This window comes from Indicator indicator, chromosome 25 (assembly GCF_027791375.1).
Source record: "Indicator indicator isolate 239-I01 chromosome 25, UM_Iind_1.1, whole genome shotgun sequence".
Taxonomy (NCBI): domain Eukaryota; kingdom Metazoa; phylum Chordata; class Aves; order Piciformes; family Indicatoridae; genus Indicator; species Indicator indicator.
This window is the reverse complement of record NC_072034.1, coordinates 256559-282413: the sequence shown is the minus strand read 5'-3', so window position 1 is coordinate 282413 and position 25855 is coordinate 256559. Positions and strand designations below refer to the sequence as shown.

The 25855-nt window shown below is 39.3% G+C and overlaps 1 protein-coding gene across 1 annotated transcript in view; it reads right to left on the bottom strand.

Annotated features, from left to right (window-relative positions):
* The window catches only part of LRBA (LPS responsive beige-like anchor protein), a 352375-nt gene that overhangs the window by 107512 nt on the left and 219008 nt on the right, over positions 1-25855 (bottom strand). The window contains exons 40-43 of the mRNA XM_054392204.1: positions 8628-8745; positions 7493-7595; positions 5098-5213; positions 3602-3714 (exon numbers count right to left, since the gene is read on the bottom strand). Of these exons, the coding sequence (XP_054248179.1) occupies positions 3602-3714; positions 5098-5213; positions 7493-7595; positions 8628-8745 (450 nt within the window). The remainder of the gene's footprint in view (positions 1-3601; positions 3715-5097; positions 5214-7492; positions 7596-8627; positions 8746-25855) is intronic.

The following is a 25855-nucleotide window of genomic DNA, read 5'->3' as shown; positions in this document are numbered from 1 at the left end:
CATTTCTCTTGTTCTATCACTTAATACTATGGAGTAGAGACCAACAGCCTCATTGTTCCAACCTCCTTTCAGGGAGTTGTAGAGAGCAATATGATCCCCCCTTAGCCTTTTCTTCAGAAATTTTCAGCTCAGGCACCACCATACTTGTTGGGAAATTTGAATTACACAGATGTATGCTCACAATCTGCTTAAATTCAGATGTATGATATAAAATGGGAACGGATTCTGGATCAAGGCAATAACATTCCCTTTATGTTGGGAAGACCAAAACCACCACATTTAAAATGTATAAGGTCCAAGACATGTGTGTGAAATTATTTCATTTTGACTGCTAGTATATTTTATGACCAGCCCAATGGTTTCTTGTGATCATTTAGAAGGTCATGACTTTTCTCAGTTCATTTCCAATTAGAAGATAACATATGTTCAGGACACCTAAAATTGAAACAAGAGCAGGATGGACAATAATATCAGATACCAATGGCATTTTGAAGATTCATTGGAAATTCTGAGATATTGTTTTTCTTGTCCTTGAGTATTTCTACATTACAAACAATACTCCTTGAGGCAGGGGAAGATTGAGATTATTAGGCTCATTACCAAAATTGTTCTTATTGATCCTGTATACTTGGCTTTTGCTCTAATACCTAAATAAACAAAATAACATAAAAAAATGCTTGAAAAGAATGAAGTGATCCTAGAAACTCCTGTGTGCATCTGAAGCACAGACTATATTCTTCTAACTTTTTAAAACTAAGGCTCTGCTGGGAAGAGAACACAGAAAATAAGAATGGTAGCAAGATGGACTCTATCATCTACTGATATGATCCTTAGAGGAGATGGCTTGACACAAAAAAAAAATCCCAAACAAAACCAACAACCTGCTAATGACAAGGGGGGGGAAAAGAGATAAAGATATTAAATTGTTTTGGGTGCAGCAAACAAGTAGTGTCTCCAAGGATCATGTCTAAGCCAGGCTCAGCAAGCCCATAACTCCTTCACTGAAATAACGAAGTCCTCCTCGGGGCCTCGATCCTGCTTTTCAAGAGAACAGATGGAGTTTGATCAGAGAAGCTCCTGTCCGTGGTCCTGACAGCCCCGAGCCCAGGCTGGCAGCCGTGAGGTGGGTACCTGACCATGGTGCTGCACAAACAGGCTTGGGACCGAGCAAGCAGCCCACTGGATCAGATCTGTCCTAGCCCCACGAGGCTCTGTCTCCTCATTTTAGCAAATGTGCCAACGGATTGATTCAACTGTCATAAAGGCTAATTGACCAATTTTAGGTGTTGAGCCTAGCAGTGACAGGCATCATAGGTTTCAGTGCTTAAATTCCAGATGCAATTGCTTATCAAAATAAATCACGATCTTCAGAGGTCCCTTATAACCCCTACCACTCTGTGATTGTGTGACCACTGCACCCACTACTCTTAGTTCTCCCTCTGTTCCTCCCACGTTATTTCAGTGTCTAATTTTGGAACATGCTTTATGCTTAGAAGCACACTGAGTCCTTCTGGTGAGTTTATCAGTTTTTAACCTGCATTGATTTTGTGCTGGAGCATGACCTGAATAAAACATAATTTTCATTTCCTACAGGAAAAGCACTGGTTCACAGAACCCTGCACAAGTTTTGATGCCTCTCTAGACAAAAGGAGTTCTTTAAACAAATTGGAAAAGTATAATAGGTACACACCAAAACACTTGTTGCCTTCTCTTTGCCCAGGGATGAAGAGATAGAACTAACCAAATTTCATGCCCAGCACACTGTTTTCTCACTGGGAAAAAACATGTAACCCAAGTTTCATATGCAGTGCATTTGTGCTCCTGAAATGGGCATCCTGCATTTGTGCTCCTGAAATGGGCATCCTGCAAGAGAATTCAGGCTGGCATGCTGGAAAACAGTCAGCAGGGAAGTTTACAGTAGAACAACAAAACTAGTTTAATTAGTCATAGGAAAAAAATCCATCAGTTCCCTTCTGTCAAAATGTATTTGATATCAGTGGCTCCCACATACCAATTAAACACCTCACTTCACTGAAGGTCAGAGCTTCTTGCTTTTGCACACTTGACTGCAGAAGAAGTACAGTCCTAACAGCCACTATAAAACTGATGATGATGTAGCAAATATTGCATGAAAATGATAAAAATGAGAATAAAAATGTTATTATGTACATGTGTAGTTATAGTGAAAACAAAAGAAGATTTAAGAACGGCATAATTTTCCTCCTCTAGCAGTGCCACTTTATGATCTTACAGAAATGTGGTGCCTTATGACAGAGAAAAATACCAACAGCAACTTGCATACAGCAGGATCTGGTAACGAAATTTGAGAGCATAAAATCATGCTTTCATAGATCAGTGTTTTCTGTATATTTTCACTTCCATTTCTTTTCCTTATCCAGAAACACGACACAATTTATTGCTTCCACTGAATAAAGAAAAGGGAGAAAAAGAAGTGCTTTTGAATAAGTAATGCAGAAAATGGGACATGCTCTGGTGGGAAAATGTGTCTGTTGTATAAATAAAATGCCATAAATACAATATGTAATACTCATGCAAACCAGTCACCTCTTAAGAAACAACCACTCAAGTCAAAGCATGGTAACAGACTGGCAGTGCACTCCTGGCATTCGTCAGGAGCAGGCTGACAGTAATATTAACCACAATCCGTTTCAGTTGCTTTGGTTTATCATTGTGTGACTGATGTCCAAAACAATGCCCTAAGAAGCTGCTTAAACAAAGTGTTGGTTTAACCTAGACACTGCAGTTCTTCAAATCCATACTAACTGTGGATTTCTAGCTAATATATTAACCACACTGTTATTCATATGTGATACTTCAAAATACCTAGCCTTAAGTTGCCATTTCTAACAAAAAATAAAAAATAATAGTAAAAAAATTCTTCACTTCCCATTTTTATAGGTACCAAAAAAAGGTAAAAAAATTTACCTGGAATACCTTCTGCCAGACCAAAATCAAAGTTTTCCTTTTCTTTATTCACTAGGAACAAAAAATTGTGACACATTTCTGGACATGGATAGGAAAAGAAATCATAGAATCATATAACCACAGAATCACAGAAGAGACTTCTAGAGATCATCAAGTCCAAGACCCCTGCAAAGACAGGATCATCCAGGGCAGCCCACACAGGAAGGCATCCAGGTGGGTTTTGGAAGTCTCCAGAGAAGCAGACTCCATAACCCCTCTGGGTAGCCTGCTGCAGGGCTCTGTCACCCTTACAGAAAAGAAGTTTCTCCTCATGTTGAGGTGGAACTTCCTAGCTTCCAGCTTATACCCATTGTTCCTTGTCCTATCAGTGGGCACTACCAAAAAGAGCCTGGCACCTTCATCCTGACACCCACCTTTCAGATATTTATAGACATTAATAAGGTCCCTTCTCAGCCTTCTGTTCAATCAGAAGCAATATGAACACATCAGTAATTCACTTTTCACAATCTGATCCCTGCTATCAGTATAGGCAGATAGAAATTAAACACTCTTAGTGGTTGTGCCTTTAACATTAACAACAGAAAACATGAACAAGACTGAAAGCTAATGTGATAAACACTGGAGTGAAAAAGAAAGTATAGGTGATGACAAATACCTTTGACAAATCCCTGAAGTTGCTAGGAAGTGTAAGGTCCAACTCCTCTGATTCATAGTTGGTGATAACCCAAGGGAAGACAGGGTACTGATTTAAGTCGTTGTAAGTTCGACCTGAGAAACAACAACAAAACCCCCAGACAACTTAGAAGAGTTATATTCAATTAAAACCTCTGAAAAGACAATAATATAAGTTTGGGAGCTCTTCAGAATAACTTCCAACCCAACCCATTCTATGAAAACAAATGAGAAGTCATGGGACCTAACAATTAGCCTTCATTTACTAAACAAGTCAAGTTGGTCAGAAGGCAATGACATAAAATGGGTTAAATGAAAGGCAGCTTAGCATTTACAGAATGAGGGGATAGGATAACCATACATAGCTAAGAATTAGGATTTAGGAATGGATGAAAAGGGTTCTGGCACATCAGCCCTGGTGATTGAGGCACAACACTCTTTTCTGAGACCAAACACACATCTTTTAACAGTAATACTTATTGGCTCCAGGAATACCCTGTTCCCCAGGTGAGATATCCCAGAGGGTTCCAGCCCTACAGAGAACTTGTTGCATCAGAAGAGATGCATGTATGAATATTAAAATTTAGAGTACTAAGGGATAAAGAAGTCACTGTTTCTAAGACTCTCAAAAATAGTAGAGGCTATGTAGAACCTGCCCTCCCACAACCAAGATACTGTGACTTTACAGACACATTTTAAGTGCAGTGCAGTTTAGCACTGTGAACTATATGCCTCTCTATCCTCACATGAACATAAAAACCGTTACGAATTGTATTGGGTTTGGCCAAGCTGGAGTTAATTCTCCAGTGCTGTGTTTTGCAGCAGCAGTTGATAACATAGCAATGTTTTGGCTACTGTTGAATAAGTACCCAGGCTATGTTTCCCTGCCCCAAGAGTACATTGAGGGATGGGCAGGATCTTGGGAGGGGACATGGCTGAGCTGGCTTACCTGGACTGGCCAAAGAGGTATTCCATGCCATATGACGTCAGCTCAGATATAAGAATGAAGTAAAAGAAGGAAGTGGGGGGATTGGTCCATGGCGTCTATCCTCCCAAGCAACTACCAAGCTTAGAGAGCCCTGCTTCCCGAGACCGACCATCGTCCTGCTGATGGGAAGTAGAGACTAACATCTCTCTCTTGCTTCCGCGCGGTCTATTGCTTTTGCGTATTATTGTTATTAAATTCACTTCTATCTTATTATTAGCTTTGGTCAATTTCTTTTTCTTTTTCCTCCCCTCTCCCCCTGTCCATTTAAGAGGGGGAGTGATAGAGCAGCTTTGGTGGGCATCTGGCCTCCAGGCCAGAGCCAAACCACCACAGTCTAAAAAGTACATTTAGAAGGATTTTGCGAAGTTGTCGTTCAGGAGAAAACCATGTGTGAAGAAAAAGCTACTTATTAAAAGGGCAAATCTGGTAGTGCCCAATGTCTGTTGAGACCACTAAGTCCTTTCCTGAGCCATTATAGCAATTTGTGTTACCTGCTATAGTGTTCAGAAACATCAGGTACTCAAAGTTGGAGATTTCTCTGTGTTGCCATCGCTGGGTCATGTTGGAAGCTTTGAAAATCTGCCGCGGACTGGCCAAAGAAATGCGTCTGAGAAAAACAACAAATCCAAAGCAGTGGAAAAAGTAATGAGAAAATCTGGCGGGTCTTCCTTTTTCCCTGTCTGAATTTTAGTGGCAGTTGTACAGACTCTTTTTAGTAGTTCTGTGATAGATTCCTCTAGAGATCAAACTGTTATCTGGGATACTTTAAGTTCATTTTTGATGTTTAATAATCCAGTAAGAACAACAGACTTAAACCACCTGACAGCTGGATACGTTGAGATTTGGAAGCTTCCAAACAGAAACCTTTACAGCTGTGCAAATTCAGCTGCTCCATGCAGGCTTGATGTATTACAGAATTATGTTACTAGTGATTTAGAGCGATGTCAGACCATTAAATAACAAAATTACACAGAATTTCACATAAGAATAAAGTCATGTTTTAGGGGAGGTTTTTACATCCCCCAAAAACCAAAGGAAAACAATGATAAGATGATTGAGTTTCATTATTAAGTCCATCCCCTTGAGATTTAAATTCTGGGCAGCGGTGGGGAGTTAGTCATAAATAACTCAATTAAACTTTCAGCGTTGGATGCCAGATTTCCTGATGTTTGTGCAAGAAGACTATAGAGTCATTCTTTGGAGTGATAAATCAGAGAAGAAGAGTTTATCATTAATTCCCAAGGCAGTTTTGTTCATAATATAAACATCTGTAAATACCAGAGCCATGGCATTTTGGGGGTGGGAGGAATCTAGATAGAGTTTCAGTTGACAAAACTTTACAGGTATGACTTAACAATCAAAGAGAACAGTTACAGTAACTGAATATCTTTTTAATGTTAATAAAATGATCTGTACTGTAAATAGTATAAATAGATATGATATTTTGGACAAATGTGTCTACAATTTCACGTTTATTTAAAAATCTTCACACAGAATTCGTTTCTGTAAGTAAAAATCCTTTAAGTTCTTATAGAGCAGCAGAAATTACAGTTCAAGAGAATTTGTTTCCGGACTTGAATTTTAAAAAATGATAAACTAAAAACACAGGAGAAAACATCCCCAGCTTTTTTAATGCCATTTCTGTGCACAGAAATGTTTTTTAGAATATATTAATGCAACGACAATCAAGATAGTCCTTAAGGACTATTTCTTCTAAAAATTTAGAAATTAATCTACTTTTAAAATAGTTTATGATTCATTAAAACATAAGAGGCAATCAATCCAACTAGAAAGGGGTTGTAACTCTAGAAAACTTTTGTTTTCACCATCCTAAAGTGAACAATAAACTGTGCTGCTGTCTTTCCATTTATAATGTACCTGGTAATCAAGCCTTCATCTGCAAGAAAAGGTGTAACACACTAAATCATATTCTGCAGGTCTAGGATCCAAGCACAGAGCATGACACTGTAATACTAAAAATCTTAATCTGCTAAAAAGGTGCAACAAAGTGAATCTTTCAAACTGAATTCTTCAGGTCTAGGATCCAAGCACACAGCATGACCCTATAATACTAATTCTCACTATTTGAAATTTGCACTGTCCTCCAGAGCTAAAAGACACACATACCAGACCAATCCTCCACATGCTGTTCAGCTTACACTGTTCTGCATGTGACTATAATATCCTTCTGATGAGGAGCAATCATTTTCATCTACCTTTAAATACTACAGAGGACTCAAACATGCTACAGCCAGGCTAATAGAACTGAACATTGCCATAAAAGCTAATCAGTCCTACAACCAGTCTTACATCAGTCTTAAATTTTAGTGAGTTGGCAAGCATAAAGAAACCTATTTTCCTTAAGGAGGATAAGTGATTGAGTCTCACTGCCAAAAAGAAGTTGCCTTCTCTATAACAGACAGAAATCACCAAAAAAAAAAATCTTAAATCCAGAAGTTTTTATCATATGAACACATTGAAAATCCGTTTGTTAAAATTAGAGAAGAGTAGATTTAGATTGGACATTAGGAAAAAGTTCTTTACAATGAGGGTGGCTGAACACTGGAACAGGTTGCCCAGGGAGATGGTCAAGTCGCCATCCCTGCAGATACTCAAGGTGAGGCTCAGCAGCACTCTGCATAACCTGATCTAGTGGAGGATGTCCCTGTTGACTGCAGGGTGGTTGGAGTGGATGACCTTTGAAGGTCCCTTCCAACCCAGGTGATTCTACCATTCTGTGAAAATAGCACGCAGAAGTGAAAGGCTGAGGAAGTGCATTTTTGGTAAACCAGCACTTGTAAATGCTTCAAACTATGCAGGCAGGTCTGGTGAAAAAAAAGAACTCTTAAAAACTGACAGATGAAATTAATTCAGATTGTAAAATACCTGGTCTGGGGTACTCCAAAGATGGTACCAATGCCAACCCGAGGCAGACAGTTAACCACTTTCTTTACTGTTGCTTGGTCAGGAAAGTTGAACATGACACCCACTGTGAACACAAGAGTTGAAATATGGTATGATTTTACATATTTTATTTGATACTTTTTAGCATAAGTATGTGCTGGTTTGAGGCCAGCCAGAACATCTCTTGCCCCGAAAGGGACAAAAGAATGACACTCACACAAACGGATTGGAGAGTGATGGAAAGTTTAAATGGAAAAGCGATTGGTGAAACTACAGAAAACTACACAGCATAGTGGCAAAGAACATCCTAAAGCATACAGAGTCCCTTACATAGTACCCAGAAGCTTCCCAATCCTTCCCTTCTCCCACCTGAGGGTCTACTCAAACCCTCAGGGCTCCTTCTTCCCCCTCCCGCTGCTAGGCAAGTCTCAGGCTGGCCAGGTCTGGGACTGCCCCCCCTCCATTCTCCTCCTGGCATTAGGCCTAGACAGGCCTAAGAGGCCTTGGATACTCCCCCACCGTTACCCGATAAAAGAGAGCATCTCCCACGGGGGCAGAGAGGGAAGAAAGAGGAAGAGAATGGCTTTGCAGATGGATTTATAGGGCGCAGGACTTATGGGTAGAAATACGCCGTGTCCTGTGTCCACCCCTATTGGGTGGGCACCCAGGACACCAGAAGTGTATCTCATGCAGCAGTGGCAGGGGGCACCCAGCCTAAACTGCCACAAAGTATAATTTAATATTTAGTATAACAACATTTAACCCTAAGCTGAGGTGTTGAACAAGTAATAGTATAGATATGTTTCCTTCAGATAACTATAGATAGTTTTTTGTTATAATCTCCATAAGTGCTTTTATTTATCACTGACAGGAATTTCAGCAGAAGTTGTCACTGTTACAAATCTTTCAAGGTCTATATACGTTTTCCTTTCTGAACAGAAATTAACCCTATATGCACAATATGATTGTCTAGAACTTAACTATTAAAAACACTTAATCCAAGCCCTTCTGCTATCTACACGAATCCATACAAAAAAAAAAAAAAGATGACTAGACAGCTAAAGAAAATGCACATGTCCCCAGATCAACACTTGTCATTCCTCTAAGCTCACAGTACCTCTGTTTGCCATGAATATCTCCAGGGCTGTATTCTGCAAAAGGTAGCGTCGGGAAAAGATAGATCGAATTTCTGAAAAGAGCCATTTCCCATGGAGTCCTTCTGTATACGCCAGAATCTGGTAGAAAGAGACACAGAAGGGTTGAAACATGTTGTTATTATTATAGGTAACACCTTCTAAAAGAGAAAGTGTTTGACCCACAAACATGGCTTCTACTAATTACATGCAAAACCTGCAACAAAATTAAAATATGCTCAATCTTCAATCAGCCTATAACAGACTCTTCGTGAAGTTTTGAATTCCAACTACTCAAAGATTTTAAAATTTTGCTTGTATTTTTTAAGACATTATTTTTCATATCCAAAGGAGCTTCAGAAATATTACAAAGTGTTTGGCACTTCAGCATAGCATAAAAATTTATAACTAGTGCCACTAGCTGTATCTCTACTCACTTTAGCCTTGTAGTAACAGGCCTGTAACAAATAAGCAAGAAAAAAATGTCTTTAAAGAAAAAAGAAACGTTCCTTACGTTTACCATTAGGGCAGCATTTATTAATTCTGGAGTTATAAAGGTTGGCTGTATAAGAGGTTAAGTATCATTTTGTCAGCTAAGGTTAAACAAACCTGCAGATGAACTCAGCATAATCTCTCTATGGAGTAAGCAGTTGTCAAAGTAACTTGTTACAATTCCTGTCATCCCATCTGACAGACACAGATGCTTAGTCTGTCTTCACAATTCAAACTTAACCCATTTTCAGTCCTCAGCCACTTTGTTTCTTTGTTGCTTCACTTTTTCCTTTTCATTTCAAAGCTTAATTATGTAAGTGTTAAGGGACAGAGAGATCCAACACTTCTCTGCCTCAGGTTAACAAACCACAAATTCAGGAAAATCTGAGATTTCTCAGTTTTAGCAAACACAAAAGCACTTCACAGAAATCCAGGAAAGAAAAGGAGAACCAGATAGAATCCTAGTTAACATCACTCTTACTGCAATTTCACTTCAGCAATACACTGTTTCAAAGAAAAAGCAAAAGCTGTTAACATAACAGTAAAGACTGTTAATGAACCCAATCATTTGTGTACACAGACTTTTAGTAGAGGAAGACTTTGCCTGATGTGCAGCAGATATTCCCAAGCAACCTGCATTTTTCTAGCACAGAGAGCAGAAGCACTACAGATTACAGTATAAAGTAATCTGGGGAATTCAAAGTAAACAAGACTGGCAAACCAAAAGCAGACAGCAGCAGATAGCACAGAGCAGAATGTACAAAGCAAACCATCTCCTACACCTTCTTTCTTTTTTACTTGACCCTCATCTTCCTGTCAATACAAGTGTCACAGATGACTCCCCTCCCAACACCCACATCAAAAGAAAAAAATGTATAATTATTCCAATACAAAATCCTCGTAATGTGATAAAAAGACCAGAAGTTGTCAATGGTTGCTAATCATTTCTGGAACTAGCAGACTTGGGCCATGCTGACACTTTCCACACCACATCCATAACCCATCCACATTAACTGGCAGATTTGTGTAATTCTATGGTGATAACTCAGAACCACCACAGTTAGCTTTTGTCACAGGCATATAAATATCCTTCAAAGACAGTAACATCAAAAGAGGTACCAAAGGAGATGATGTTGCAGTGCTTGTGTAAAAAATCTCACAGTACTTTGGTTAGCGTTCATCCATCTTACGATCTTTAAATTGGAGCTTATCATTCCAATGATTATTTTGGAGGCAGGCAGGGAGGCGATGACCTCTGCTTTTCTGTAGTAACAATTAAAACCTGATGGCATGCTTGTCACTATCAGTCTGTGCATTGCAAATCCAGACATTTATTATGTGGCTACTGTGAGTAAAACCAGCAAGTTAGATAGGTATCATTTATACCCTGTGAAGTAAGGAAACCGTGCAACACAGAATCACAGCATCACTTTGGTTGGACAAGACCTTTAAGATCATCAAGTCCTACCATTTTCTAACTTTAACAAAAGCTTGCTGCATCCAAATTCTTCAAAACTGGAAGGAAAAGCATCGAGTTGAAAATACCTGAGGTGGCTGACATTGTGCAGCCAGGACAGAGTTACTGCATTTAGTCCAAGATGATTTACTCAGAAAGGAGGCCTGCGCTACAAACCCACTTGCAGTCACCACTCTAATTCCTTACACCACTCATTAAGGGAAGTCGCCAGGAGTGAGAGGCAGCTGAGGCCTAGCTGAGCAAGGCCTTCATTTGGCATTGGGATAGCATCTGCCTGCTCTGCAGCTTCACTTCAAAGTCTCTGGAGTTCAATTAAAACTGGATTAGGTGGAAGCAGACCTTCTTCGGGACACCGTTCTCTGGGACTCCAGGCACACTGACAGCACCCCAGACAGAGGTCTAGTGTGCCACTGAACCAGTTGCTATGGAAACCGCATCATTACCACTGCTCCACGCTCATCACACCACCTAGAGCAGATGAAAGGGCTAGGAGACAAACACGATTCTTTCATCTGTCTTACACTAAGGACTCCTCAATCTTTTACTCCCTGCCAAATATCTCATTGTATTAACAGAACATGCTGCTTGCAGAATCTGACTCGTACTTCAGATTCAATGTTTCATTCTGGCAAAGGGATTTTTTAAAATTTATTTGGTTTTTTGTTTGTGGGGTTTTTTTTTGTATGGTTTGTTTTGGGTTTTATTTTTAATCAGTGTTACCACTTCTGATATTATCAGAATTAAGTAAGACTTGCAAAAATTATTTTTCCATTTTCCTGTTCTCACCCATAAGCCACCAACGCAGAATTCTACTTCAGAACTGAAGAACAACTTTCTTCATACTCTTGTACAATACGAGTTCAAAAGTGCCGCATTTAATTCTGCCTTTTGTAACCACCAGTTCTGGAACAACTTGTGGAGCAAAGATTAGTAAGAGTGGACAATCTTGTGTCATTTGCACAAACAGTACGACCTTCCCCACATGAAACATTATTTATGGAATTCCAGTTGCTTCTACAGATAAGACTGAAGTTTAACCTGCTGTGCATTCATTTCAAGTGGACCTTCCAGAGGAAAGATGATTTATGCAGTTCACCATTTCACTTTAAAATACTTAAAAATCAACAGCTGTAAATTTCTCCGTTCCCAAAGGTCTCATGAGATAAACTGTTGTTGTGATTAGACTCTGGCAACACCAGATGAGCAGACAGCATGACACCACTAATAAAAACAGAAATCTACTTTCACCTTTGCATGAAGTCCCTTCTTCAAGTAATAGAACTGAGGTTATAGACTTGCAATCAGCCCTCATACTCATGCTGCACACCCTGACAGCTGGAACAAACTCCCCAGGAAACTAACAAGTAAAACCAGCCAGTTTCAGTTTCCAACCTGAATCATAAAACCATCAAGGTTGGAAAAGGCCTCTAAGACCAGCAAGTCCAACCATTGATGCAGCACCACCATGATCACTAAACCATGTCCCAGAGTGCCATTTTTTGAACACCTCTGGGGTGGTGATTCCATCACTTCCCTGGGCAGCCTGTTCCAATGCTTGACCCCTCCTTCAGTGAAACTTTTTAACTAGTATTCAATGTAAACCTCCTCTAGCACTACTTAAGGACATTTCCTCTTGCCTTATCACTTGTTACTTGGCAAAAGAGACCAACACCTACCTCACTACAACCTCCTTTAAGAGAGTTCCAGAGAGTGAGGTCTCCCCTTGGCCTTCTTTTCTCCAGACTAAACAACCCCAGTTGCCCAGGAGTCCTGTTCACCAGCTTTATTACCCTTCTTCAGACCTGCTCCAGCATCTCAATATCCTTCTTGTAGTGAGATCCCCAAAACTGAGCCCAGCACTCAAGGTGCAGCCTCATCAGTGCCAAGTGCAGAGGCCTTGCATCACTTTGAGGAGATTCTGAAATCAGATTTGCATGAAAACTCAGGTAGGGGAGTGTTGATCATAAATTAAGGCCATACCCAGAGAAATCCACTCCTGATGATTCCTAGTTGTATATCAGCAAATTTCCCAACATTAAAGTGTTCACTCAGAAGCTGTTCTGCCCTTTTAGAGTTTGGAAAGTACCTGCTTGCTCTACTTTTCTTTCAAACCCTCCTTAAATGTTGACATAAACAATGTCTCTCATAAAAGATTACATGCTGCAGTTAAAAAACAGGATCATTATAGCTGCCCCCAGAGTCAGAAAAGGAGTACTTTACTGAAGGCTAAATGTAAGGTTTGCTTTACTTTTAAGCACACCAATCAGCTATCACATATCCTATTTTATTTTAGAGAAAAGTGCTATTGATCTGAAAAATCTGAATAGGCCAAAAGTAATTAAGTCTGCAAAAGGGTTATGGAATTGAAACAGTAACTGAATAATTACATTACTTTAACATAGCAGCCAATTTAACTGCCACCAGTAAAATAAAAACTAAATAGCTTATTTAAAAAGCTGATGCATATTTGTATCTTTCCAAAAGAAGTTACAATGTACCAGACGAAAAAAAAAAAAACCCAAACAAACCAAAACACCAAACAAAAAAAAAAAAAAGGCAAGCATTTACTTTGCATTTAAATTTGATTGCAGTTGAGAGATAAAATCCATAAACACTTTCTTTTAACAGCATTCTCTGTCACTTGGGGTCATTTTTGTTCAGGAAGGCAAAATTACATCCCTTAGGGGTTAGCAAACCTGACTCTGTGTTCATGAGGCATCTGGATCTTCACCACAATCTCAGTCCTGAACCTGAGGATCCTCAAATCCCGCTGTCCAAATACTACTTAATTCCTGGCTGCAGGATTCCCATTGAAAGAGTCTTAATTTGTTTTAATACATCCAGTTCAACCAAACTAATAGGGATTTGTATCAGGTTATCAATAATTACTTTACATGTCAAAATGTTCTTAAATCAGTGTTCATCAGTTTAGTTCAGATTTCTCAAGGGAACGACAAAAAGGATGCTTATTTTAAATCTTAGATGTTATAAAACTAGCCACTGAAATCCACAGGCAAGCAGGAGTAGCCTCCCATCAAGTCCCTCCTGTGAGCACACACAGTCTGCCATACAAGCCTGTTCAGCATTTTCATGGGTGACAAACTCAATTAAACATATTAATTACTTTAATGTTCCACTAGACAGTTCTAACCAGCATAATAAATAAATAAATAAATAAATAAATAAATAAATAAATAAATAAATGCTCTGTGACCTTTGTATCGATCAGAACAAAATGGCTTATGCCTGGGTATGGGTGAGAAGGCACTGGGGAGGGGGTGGTAAAGGACTCTTATGTTTTCTCTCCCAATTACTGGAGGAGATGATAAAACCACAGCAAATGATGTATCAGCTCATTTTATCTTATCGCTTTGGGGCTAGGTGACAATGAAGTTCATATTTCACTAGTTCCCATTGAAGACTGTGAAAATTACTTGCCCTTATGACCCGAAATTTCACTGGAAGACAGAAATTTCTCTTCTGCAAAGTAATGCAATTTTTCAGATGTCAACCTTTAGCCCAGCTTTAAAAATTAATTTCATTTATATTAACCAATAATATTGATATTTTCACAGAATGCTCTTTGGTACATGAACCACTGACTAGCAAATTGATGGGCTCCAGAAGGATAAAATTATTTTATCTGGAGCTGCTGGGGACAGACAGATTCACTACAAACTGAAACTCCTATTTCACACACTACTCTTTATATCCTAAGGCCTCTGCTCCTGTAAATAGTTTAACCTTTAGTTAGGACTCAGTTTTATTTCTAGCTCTATTCAGTTCTGAAATAATTTCTGTGATACATAAATTCTGTGATATACAAATAAGACAAAACTACTGTTTGCTTGGAAATTAATAAAATCTGTCACACCACAGTTTGAATTCAAAATGCTGGAATAAAGTTTTATTAATATGAGTTCAAAAAACATGTAGACATGGCACTCTGGGACATGTTTTAATGGTGGTGGTGGTGGTGTGTTGACAGTTGGACTTTACCTTAAAGGTCTTTTCCAACCTTAATGACTCTGTAATTCTACTGTATGATTCTACAAGCATACCTTGTATTCTGTATCTGTATTCTTACATTTATGTTCATGTAAAAGTAGACTGATTTCTCAGAAAAAGGAACAGACTACAATCACTCAGTGACAAAGATTTTACTATGACCTGTGACAGGAAGAGAGAATCTCTTCTTTTAAGATGACTCACAGAAATAATGTGACCAAATATGAACGTGTTTGTGAAGAAGAAAAAGCAATGTCACTACAAGGCTTTGTGCAATAGCTACTGGTTTGCAGCTTAGCATAAGGTAAAATATAGCAATTTAAATTGAGCTTTAAAACATTCCTACAAGACCCTTTTCCAAGGTGAAGTAAGCCACGGACATAGCTGATCTGAGGTCTACAACATACAGCTTTCTAGGGAAACGGAACAAAAACACAAACCTGATTTCAGTTCCAAAAAATGCAAAAGAATTAAACTGCATTTCCAGTTCGAATGATTGATAAGAAAGGCTTGGAAATGTGATTCAAGTGTAACAGATACAGAGACAGCAGTCTGGGGATGGCTGAACAATTGATCCAACAACACGATTTGCCTTGCCGTTCCCCCTGGGGTATTCAATCTAAAACTTGCTGCTGCTGAGGACCTAATAAAAAATAGTCTGTCCAAGAATTCTGCAGATGCCAGGAGGGAAGAGGGCAGTAAGTCTGTGTGAAAATATCATCTCTTGCAAACAGCTGTAATCTGGGCTGTGTTATCTTACAAATCCACCATGCTGCTTTGCACAACTGCAAGTTTTCCCAAGAGCCAGAAAAGTCATCTAATGCGGGAGTATTTACAAAGCACCCAGTTCCAGCCCATATGTAACAGTGTTTCATAAATGCTGAAGCCAACAGGGAACAAAGTATTTTAAACTACCCTTTTTAAAAAAAGCAAATCCAATCTCATAGCAATATCCTACCCATCCTGCCCAAAGGGCTGCCAAGAACTAACAGTTCCTTGAGAAAATAAAACAATTTATCCTGCTCGTGCATATTTCATTTAGAAAACTAACAGAAAGCAGCACTTTCATAGGCAACTCTTATCAGGTATATTATCTGCATTTGAAGGAATGATGTGGGAGCCTTTCTTTGGTCTTTTTACCGGAAAAAATCCCTAACTGGATAGCAGTTCCCAGGCAGCTCCATGTTTTGAAAAAGCTGTATTTCTCCTAAAAAGAGCAGGAAATTGAAGGCATAAGAAGAGCTGATTTTGCAGAGACGCTTTCAGTTCTTAAGGGATTTAGTTTGCAACTCAATGTTCTCTTGCCATTTTTTTTTAATTAAAAAAAAGAAAAAAAGAAAAAGAAAAAAAGAGAAGTGTGTCCTAAAATAGAAGACCTACCTTCAAAACATCCACCTGGACACCACCCTGAGCAACCTGCTCTGGGCAGGGGGGTTGGACTAGATGATCTCCAGAGGGCCCTCCCAACATCACCCCTCTTGCATTCATTTTGATTCTGTGATACCTTTAGGTCTGTGAGGGTTTTCTCTATGAGCAACTGCAGATGAAATACTTGCAAGTGATTTTATCAGTCTGGGGTTTGACAGTAGTGAAAAATCCAAAAAGACCTATAACCAATTCTTTCCATAGCATGTTAACAACATGGATATTCAAGTAAGTTATTAAAGACATGTCAGAGGAAAGAAGTACTGCCCTTGAGACCTGAAATATAAAAATGTCACACACCTACAAGGAAACACATTTACAGCTAGAACTTTTGCAGATTTATCTCTACAACACCATAAATTTTCTGCTCAAGGAACTGGAAGTGGAAACTTGCGGAATTTAATGGCTCAGCACTCATTATAGGGGAAGGAAAGCATCTCTCACTTTCCCTTGATACATAAAAACTAGCTACTCAAATGACCAGGAGGCAAAACTTGAGGCAGCAGGACAAACATAAGGAAAAAAATTCTTCACTTTGAGGATCCAGAGAACTGGACCAGCCTGCCCAGGGAGGTTGTGGAGTCTCCTCCTCTGGAGACATTCAAAACCTGTCTGGATGTGATCCTGGGTGATTTACTCCAGGTGACCCTGCTCCAGCAGAGGGCTTGAACTCAATGATCTTCAGAGGTCCCTTCTGACCCCCACCACTCTGACTGTAGAGACTAAAAGTAACTCATACAGTCACATCTAAGTGTTCCACCAGTGAAGAACCGACAAACTGATCCACAAAACACTGCTCCTGCTTGCTGAAAGTTGTGTTTGTCCTCATTTCATAATTACAGGGTTTGTAAATGGATTTTAAATGAAAAAATACTTATCAACCGCCATTGATTATACAAATTGTTGAAGCTTCAAATATACAGAAGAACTTACCTAAAAAAATCCTCCCAAAAATGACTACAATTGCCCAGGACCTGCTCCTCAGGATTCCACCCCCACAAAATGTTGGTGTTGATAAAATCCACTTCTTTAAAAACACGTATCCTTGCAGATCTTCAGTACTGTCATCTCATCTCTCTGTTGGAGCTTGATTGATTACGCCTTTTCCTTATGTTCATTAATCTCATCACCTTATCTTTTACACCACTTCATTTTAGCAGAAAGGCAATAATAGAACCCTCATCCATTATCCTTTTACACATCTAGTCAAGCGGAAATGGTTAATAACATGCTACAAATTGAACTTCAATCACCTCATTTTCTCCTTTGTCGAGTGCACATTAAAGTATATTCCAAAAGTGCAATTTGTTTTACAGGGGAATTTGTGTTATATTGCTACAGACAACTAAAATTAAGTGTTTCTCAGTTTGGTTATTAAATATATCCAACTGTCCTTTTATCTTTGATACTAAAACATTAACTCATTTTATTAGGGTGTAATAATACAAGTGCCTTATCTCCCAGAACACAGGGACATCTAGTCTGCCTAATAGTAAGTGTTATACAATGGGTCATTTATCTTTTTTTTTTAAACAAAAAATATGCTTCTGAAAGTTTATGAATTGGTACATTATTGCAGATGAAATGGCTCTCCATTGAAGAAAAGTTAATTTGTTTACATGCAGGCTTATCTTCAAATGCAAGCTCCATTAGAAAAGCAGTCCGTAACTGTCAGAGCAAGTGGAGAGGGAAAATAGCTGGATGTAGAAAAACTTAAGAGCCTAGTAATTTAACTCTGATCACCAATTCCCTGTTTGAATATTAACTGTGCTCCACATGCACTTTGCACATATTCTATGATGCCAAAGTGATTCTAACTGAAACATTAATTGCAATAAGAGTTCCAGAACTTGGGGTTTTTTTGGAGCTCCTAGTAGTGTCCCTGATGCTGTCATGGGCAAGGGTCCTTCTCCAAAGAACACTGCATTTGGGGGGGTTTGGAATTTGGAACACAGGAGCATGTTGGGACAGTTTAAACCCAAGTGTTGCTGAAGTGCAGAGTCATGGAAGAGGGGTCTGCAAGTTGCTGGCTGCTCTGAATACGGGAAAGGTCCAAAACCAGTTCTGGGAGATGTCCTATCCCAGGAAACATTCCAGATGAGGTTGTTTGGGGCTCTGAGAAACCTCGTCTAGTTGAGAATGTCCCTGCTGAGTGCAGCAGGATTGGACTTCGTGACCTTTAAAGGTCCCTTCCAACCCAAACTATGATTCTATGTTTGAGGTCACATGATAAAGTAGAGGTGGATAAGAAATACAGGCAGAAACAAACCTGGGGTGGGGAGAAGGAACAAAAGTGAAAGCATGAAGGAGATGACGAGAATGGTTTTAGTCTGACTCATTTCCTCATTCAAAATGACCACTCAAACCACTTTCCCAGGAAAACCTGGGGAAGGGAAGGGAAAAAAGTGATACCATGGCACCTAAGGACTCCTGAAGGAGTCAGTACTATCACTGAAAGAGATGTTCTAAAACTTTGCTTTAGCAGAATCTTGACTCCAGTCAGACCTGCCTCTATGTATGCCTGGTTTAGTTTTCAGTCGTATTTTTCTCCTGCTTCTTCCATTTCTCTAAGTGTTAAAAAGAAGCCACTCATTAACATCTGAAGCCCTGCTATGCATCTTTAGAAACTGTCTTCAAGGACTCCTTCAATGCCATGCCTCTAAAAGCTTCAACAGTTTGTTGACAAAGACAGCTGCTGGTTTCATGTTGAAATTTTCCTCTTTGGTCTTTGAAAATGTCTTGTTTCTTGTTTTCTTATACTTCAGTCAATAGGTAGCAATCTGTTACACCTGGCTTTACATGGTTGGACTCAATTATTTTGAAGGTCTTTTCCAACCTAAATGATTCTATGATTCTGTGATTTAGAGAGGAAGATCTCTAGCCTGTGCTTGTAATCTATGCTCCTCCAATACTGACACAGTCCGTGACTAGGCTTCTACTGTACCCTGTATTCTGCTTCTTCAGAGCATATGAAATCTTCACACTATCTTGTCTGTGTTTGTGACACATTCAGCCTGGAATAGACAAATTCAGTTCTTACTGAAATAAATAATTTGACCACTCAACAATTCAGGCTTCTCCACCTTCGTAGGAGGAAGAAGATTCTTCATTCAGGCTTCTCAACCTTCACAAAATGGATAAGTTTCTTCATTCAGTCTTCTATTTCAGTTGAGTACTGTGAAACACTCAACTACTTTTTTGAGCTGTGAGTTACTATGCTTGCCATCCACTCATTGGGGTGTCACTGAATTAGTCCCACAAAATATTATTTGCTAAAACCTGCATACTTAAACTTCTTTTTCTAGTTTCACACAAGACCAAAATTGTAGTTGGTAAGTATGATTTCCACACAGTCAGCACTTCCAGCTAGCACCTTAAACATCCATTTCTAGACTATGTGCATACATGGAATTTGATCTAAATCATCACTTGATTCCTTCCCTCCCCCACTCCCCACATTTCTGAATGTTCTCTTCCAGAAACCTGCTTTAAGTGTCCTCTCTTAATAACATCTTCCTCTTCTGCATGTGTAACTGAAGAGGTCTTCTACTTGTTTCCATATCATTATTTAATTTACTTTAAAACAGATGTTTGAGAAGAGCCTTCTAGGTTCCTTATGAGGAAGTCTAGTACTCAAGTGAAATAAACAGGGAATTAGAGCAAGCTATAAACCTAAGCAGCTTCTGAATTGCTGTCTGTAGTTTCCCACCAGAGGTGCAAGTTTACGCAGTGTGGAGCTCGACCCTTCAGATGATGCCACACTTCTGCAAACTGCAAATCACTGATATGACAGTACCTGAACACAGCAATTTATTGCAGAAATAAATGAACAACCAAATGCTAAGCAAGTCACCCTGAGTCTTGATTCTAGTCTCTAACCACCATTCCTGTACCACATAACAAGTCATCATCCATAACTAAACGAGTTAATCAATTTAATGAGGATTCAGACAAATCGGCTGCCTAATGAGCACTCAAACTGATGTGGCAAGGGTTATGCTCCAGTGCTGACAAAATCAGTTTGATGAAACTGTGACAAAAGCGGCAAAGCACTCTTCCTTCAGCACATTTTCCTGCATCTGATTAACATAAAATTATAATCACTATTTGCAAACTGTATAGAGAAAGCATTTATTGTGTAAGCCATGTAAGCATATGCTTTATCTGTTCCTCTTTGCAGCAAACCTGTGTTTATTGTTGAGATTCAGCTGAGTAATTATTCAGTTCTTCTTGCAAATGGCAATCAGATCGAGTTGTTTAAAGTAATTTAGATTGAGTACGCCAAGAGAATTTCCAGAGGCATCATGTTGGATGATTTTGCATTTTATGAACATGCCATTTGGCAGTAAATATAAAATAAACTGAGCACAATAAATCAAAATATTCTTCAGCTTTGCAAACAGTTTGGGAAATTACCTCTGGAATGTCTTTAAAGACACAGAAAATAAACCCTGACTCCAGTTTTGAGATGAATGGTAATGCTGTGATGCTCATTTCCCAAGTCCATAAAGCTAAGATGCAAAAAACACAGGCCAGAGACAGAAATGAGCCTAACCTAGTATCTTAACTACCACATCAAACCCCTTTAATCAGGGCTCCTGTAAGCTCCTGTTCTGTCTAGCTTCAAGATGCAAGGAGTGTCCAGAAGGCTTGAAAATAATTAAAAATTGAAATAGCTCAAGTAAAAAAAAATTTTTTAAAGAATTAATAATAATAATTTTTTAAAAAATTAAAACTTAACTCTTACTTTCCAAGTATTACCAGTCTAGAAAACTTTCTGCAAGGAAAGAAAAGCACCTCTGCATAGGGTTGTTTAAATGCAAGACATAGAGAGGTAAAGCAGAAAAGTTTTTACCTGTAATAGCCACCATAAAGAGCAGTTTTTAAATAGCATTGGTGCATCTGTAGCCATACAGATCATAGAACCCAAACCAGGGTTACAAGAATAAATCTCTGGATATTTTCACAGAGCAAACAAGAATTTAATACTGATACACTAATGATTATCCTTTCTCCAGGGGAAAGTGTCATGCATTGTGAGGAGCAGGGAGAACACAGAATCAGAGAATTGTTTCAGTTGGAAAAGCCCTATAAGATCATCCAGTCCAATCATCAACCCAATGCCACCATGGCCATTAAACCATGTCCCAAAGTGCCACAGCCATGCATTTCTTGAACACCTCCAGAGATAGTGACTCCACCACCTCCCTGGGCAGCCCATTCCAATCCCTGGCCACTCTTGCAGGAAAGAGATGTTTCCTAACATGGTAGAAGTCACAACTTTTGCCTGGGAACATGGGATGAAGCAGCTCTAAAATTTCCACACAGAGTGAGGAGAAACAGCTGACTTTTACATAATGGCACACTACTTCAGATACCAAAGAAACTGCATTCTCTGGAGTAGGAAACTTGACTGTGGAGGGAAAGGATGCCATTCAGAGAGTCTTGGACAGGCTGGAGAGGTGGGCACAAGCCAACTTCACAAAGTTCAACAAGGCTAAGCGCAAGGTCCAGCACCTGGGTCAGAGCAATCCCAAGAAAAAATATAGGCTGGGAAAGGAGTGGCTTAAGAGCCGTCTGGGTGAGAAGGAGTTGGGGGTGTTGGCTGATAAACTTAATGTGAGCTGGCAAGGTGTGCTTGCAGCCCAGCAGGCAGCTGTGTGCTGGGCTGGTCTTTAAGGTAATCCAGCCTAAGTCATTCTATGAATGTATGAAATATTCAAAACCAAAAGCACCCAACATGCTCAATTCACAACAAGTTACCTTCCTTCTTCTTACGTTTCCCAATTAAGGGCTCTCAGTGGAAGATGTGCAAAGACTGCTGCTTTACACACAATTAACAAATGACACATCATCCTTATCAGAGTCTACACATTGAACTCCTGTATCTGTTGCCAGGAGGCAGCCCTCTCTGTGTAGGGAATATCACCATGAATTTGCCCAGTGTCACAGCACAAAATCTCACACCAAAAGGCAGTTTTCTGTCCTCTCTGCGTCCAAAGCATGTGGAGCTCCATCACACCATTTATTCCATACAGTCACCAAGCAGGCTTTTGTGCTCACTGCACTCCAGAAGGTCACTCTGCCATTTCAGAGCCTTGTCCTAGGGCAAACTTCCCCCAGGCACACATGCTGTATCATCCACACAAAGACATGAGCTGAGCTCTGGGTCTTCTGAGCATCCCTCCCTGTTTCCAAGGACAGCAATAATACTATCCTAGCACAGTACTCAGTTGCAGATATGCTTTAAATACCCAAAACTCTACTAATCTCATTTGTTAACTGTATCTTCAAAACTCACTCTCCAGCACACCAAAGCACAAATCTTCCTGCCTGTGACTGAAACAAAATTAACACAAGCATGGAAAGGATGATTAGGAGGTAGCACAGTGAAGCTCAGGAGGGACAGGTCCCTCCTATGAAAGTTCAGCTTAGGGTTGAGGGGAATGTCTAACACGTGAGAGATTTATTCACATCGTTAGGGGAAGATGTGGGTGTAATTAAAGTAACTAGATATTTCTAACAAAGCAATGGGAAAACACATCCTAAATTATCCTGTGCACTGCTCAGAACTTGGTGGGTTTATTTTTACAGCTGTTGACCTTGCATGTAAAGCAACATCAGGAATGCAGTGCTCTTTTCACTATTCCTTCCACGCCTGCTATGCTATTTATTTTCTTTTTTCATAGTTACAAGGTTTTTTCCATTTGAGTGTATTACATTCCTCTTATCAAAATAATTATAGAGATGAAATCCCAGTTTGTATTAAAGCTCTAAAAAGGACTTAGCTGGTTTCTCACATGCTTCAGCTTTTAAGGTGTAAGCACAGTCAGCCTCTTTTCCAATATGAAGAATCCAAATCACAGAATTGTTTCAGTCAGAAAAGACCTTTAAGATCATCAAGCCCAGCCACTAGATTGATAGAATGTAATACTGTGCTCTTCAAATCTCCCTTCATCTTCAGTAGGTTTTGAAAGACTGTGACTATCCTTGGGGTTTGGGGATTTTTGCCCTTTAAGAACAGAGTAAGAGCCCTTAGCATTTTACTACCTATTTTATAAATGTCCTTGCATTTTGCAGGCATTCACATAAAATATATTCCTATGTTTGCCTCTGTAGAAACACACACACTAATGAACATCTAAGTTATATATTAGCTTACAAAATACTAACTCACAAACATTTCAAATTTAAATTGAGGGACTCATCTGACTGATTTTCATGAATATTCAATTGATTGGTGCCCCTGTGTTGCTTTTAGCTTCTTTATGTACAACAAACAGTATTCAAAAGGTGAACAATTGCAATGTTTAGTATCATATCTAAAACCACCATTCAAACCTTTTCTTAATGCCATTATCAGTTTTTCTTTTGCAACAATTTTGTGTATAAAAAATAAAAGCACTGGATTTTTATTGGTGCTGCCCTCTTTGTTTTGTTCCACTCTGCAAAGCCCTTTTGGGACACTAAGCCAGCATTTACCATAATACGGATTAAACTCTCTTTGTGCTACGGCACAGTGTTTGTTAGCAGGTTAGTCTTTTTACATTCTTCACAGCCTGCCTGCAGCTTACCCTTTAGGCCTCACAAAATACTTCTGTGGATTTACAAAAATGCCAGAGTGGTCTTGGGGTTAATTGGAAGAAAAGTGAAGCCTTTAACGCATTGACTCATTAAACATTTAGCCTACTACAATCCACTATGGTAGGCAAAGAAAAAGACAATAATAAGGTAGCAAAGTAGCTGAAAATAATGACTACTCGTTGTTCTACAAAATGGAGAAGGCTTAATTTATCTACCCCTCCACCCTTAAAAAAAAAAAAAAAAGAGGGAGTTAAAAACAAGAAAGACTTGATGGCACAAATTGGCATTCCTTGTCAATTCTGTCAATTGCCCACAATTCTGGAAACAGAGCAGAGCCTTAACAATTTGCTAGACCACGGGCACTAACTGATATTGTTGGAGGATCCTTTTAAAGATGTGCAAAGCACACAGTTCAAAGTGCAGTTCCAAGCTACTTGCACCTTCATAGCTCTACAGTAAAACCATTTGCTTTGCCACCAACCTGTAAGGTGAGGTGACAGGCAAGGCACTGGACCTGAGACTGATCTTTGGAGCGAAAGCCCAGCACTCTGAGAACTTTGTCTTTACCTTGACAATTATTATGCCTCAAACAACACTTATGGCTATTCAATATCATCCTTTCTGTGCTACATAATGTTTCTGGGGATTTGTTTTTAAAATTGATCGTTTCACTCAAACATTTCTAAAGGTAGTTTGTTATTTGTCTCAGAGGTTCTTAGATGTCAGTTCTAAAACCCTAATTGAAAGACGTTGTACAAACTTAGATACTGAACTACATATATACCACAGATTAACTTTGTCATCAGCTCATTGCTTCCCTGCATTTCTCCTCAACTCCCCCCAAAAAGAACGCTACAGAAGTGAAGGATTAGGTGGCATTTGTGCAAGATGCAGATAACAAAAGCAAGAGTGAAGAAAATTGAAGAGACAGGCAAACTCCAGCAACAAAATGGTTAAAGAATCTGAATCATTGTTCTGCATGTTTTGAGAGCCCACTATATTGTGAGCAGCGCAAACATCAGACAAGTTAAGATTACCCACCATTATCTCCTTAATTTTCTCCGCTTTCCTTCACATTCCCTCTTGCTATCAACGCACTATTTTTCCAAAGCTGCACTTCTACTAAGAAGTAAACTTTCCCTAATCCGTCTATTATTGAGCCTTTAATTGGATTGGAAGCAGGGTGGTGTATAAAATAGCCCCTATTCACTCAGAAGGACTGTAGTTTTAGGGACTTAGAGGAGAAAGGTATTGTGAAAGAAAATCCACAGGGAATCGAGGATTAAAAGGTGACTCTACTGAACTCATCAGCTCCACAACACATAATGAATTGTTTCCTTAAACAGGTAACTTTCTAAATAAATAGACTATGCCTTGAGATACAACTTTTCCATCAAAACATAAAGTGAAAAACAAAACAAAACTAGATGAAGAGAAATTGAATCGATGTATGATGCTGTTCCTCTGCTCAGTACCTTCTCTCTAACAAAGAGCCCTTTTCTCTCTCCAGTAGGTAAATGGATGCACAGGACAGAGTGAAGAGTAGAATACACCTTAAAGAGTCAAAATACCCATCACACTGCATGCACACACTGCAAATCCTCCCAGGCTAGCTAGTATTTCCAAACATCAAGGAATATTTAAACTTGAAGAATTTTTTATCCCTCCTGCGACCACACAAAAAACAGTGTGGCACAGTGGAATTAGGGGTTAAAATATCCATCACACTGCATGTCCACAATGGAAATCCTCCTAAGTTAGGTATTATTTCCAAATGCCATGGAATACTTAACTTGAAGAAGTTTTCATTCCTCCTGAGACCACACAAAGAAATAATTAAAGTGCATGCAAATCAAGTTTTGCTCTGTGACCAGAACTGCTGCCACTCAGTTGTGGCTTTACTCATAACTTCAGTCTCCTGATGATGTTGCCAATGGAGAACTCCTCAGTGTACAAACACCACAGAGAGAGATGGCTCACAAGTCCTGTTAATTCTGGACAGGGCAATGGATAGCACATCTTCTTCAGTTCCTACAGACATAGAGGTTGTAGAAAGCTGCATCTTAACTCCTGCAGGATTCCTCTTTGCTTCATGATGGAACTACCAAAAGCTTAACAGCAAATATTTTTCTCTCCAAAAATAACATCAGCTCCCCAGCTGCTTTCACAGGAGACTTGGAACAGATGAAGTAGAGGTACCAGCTCCTTCTGAGCAACAATAATGAA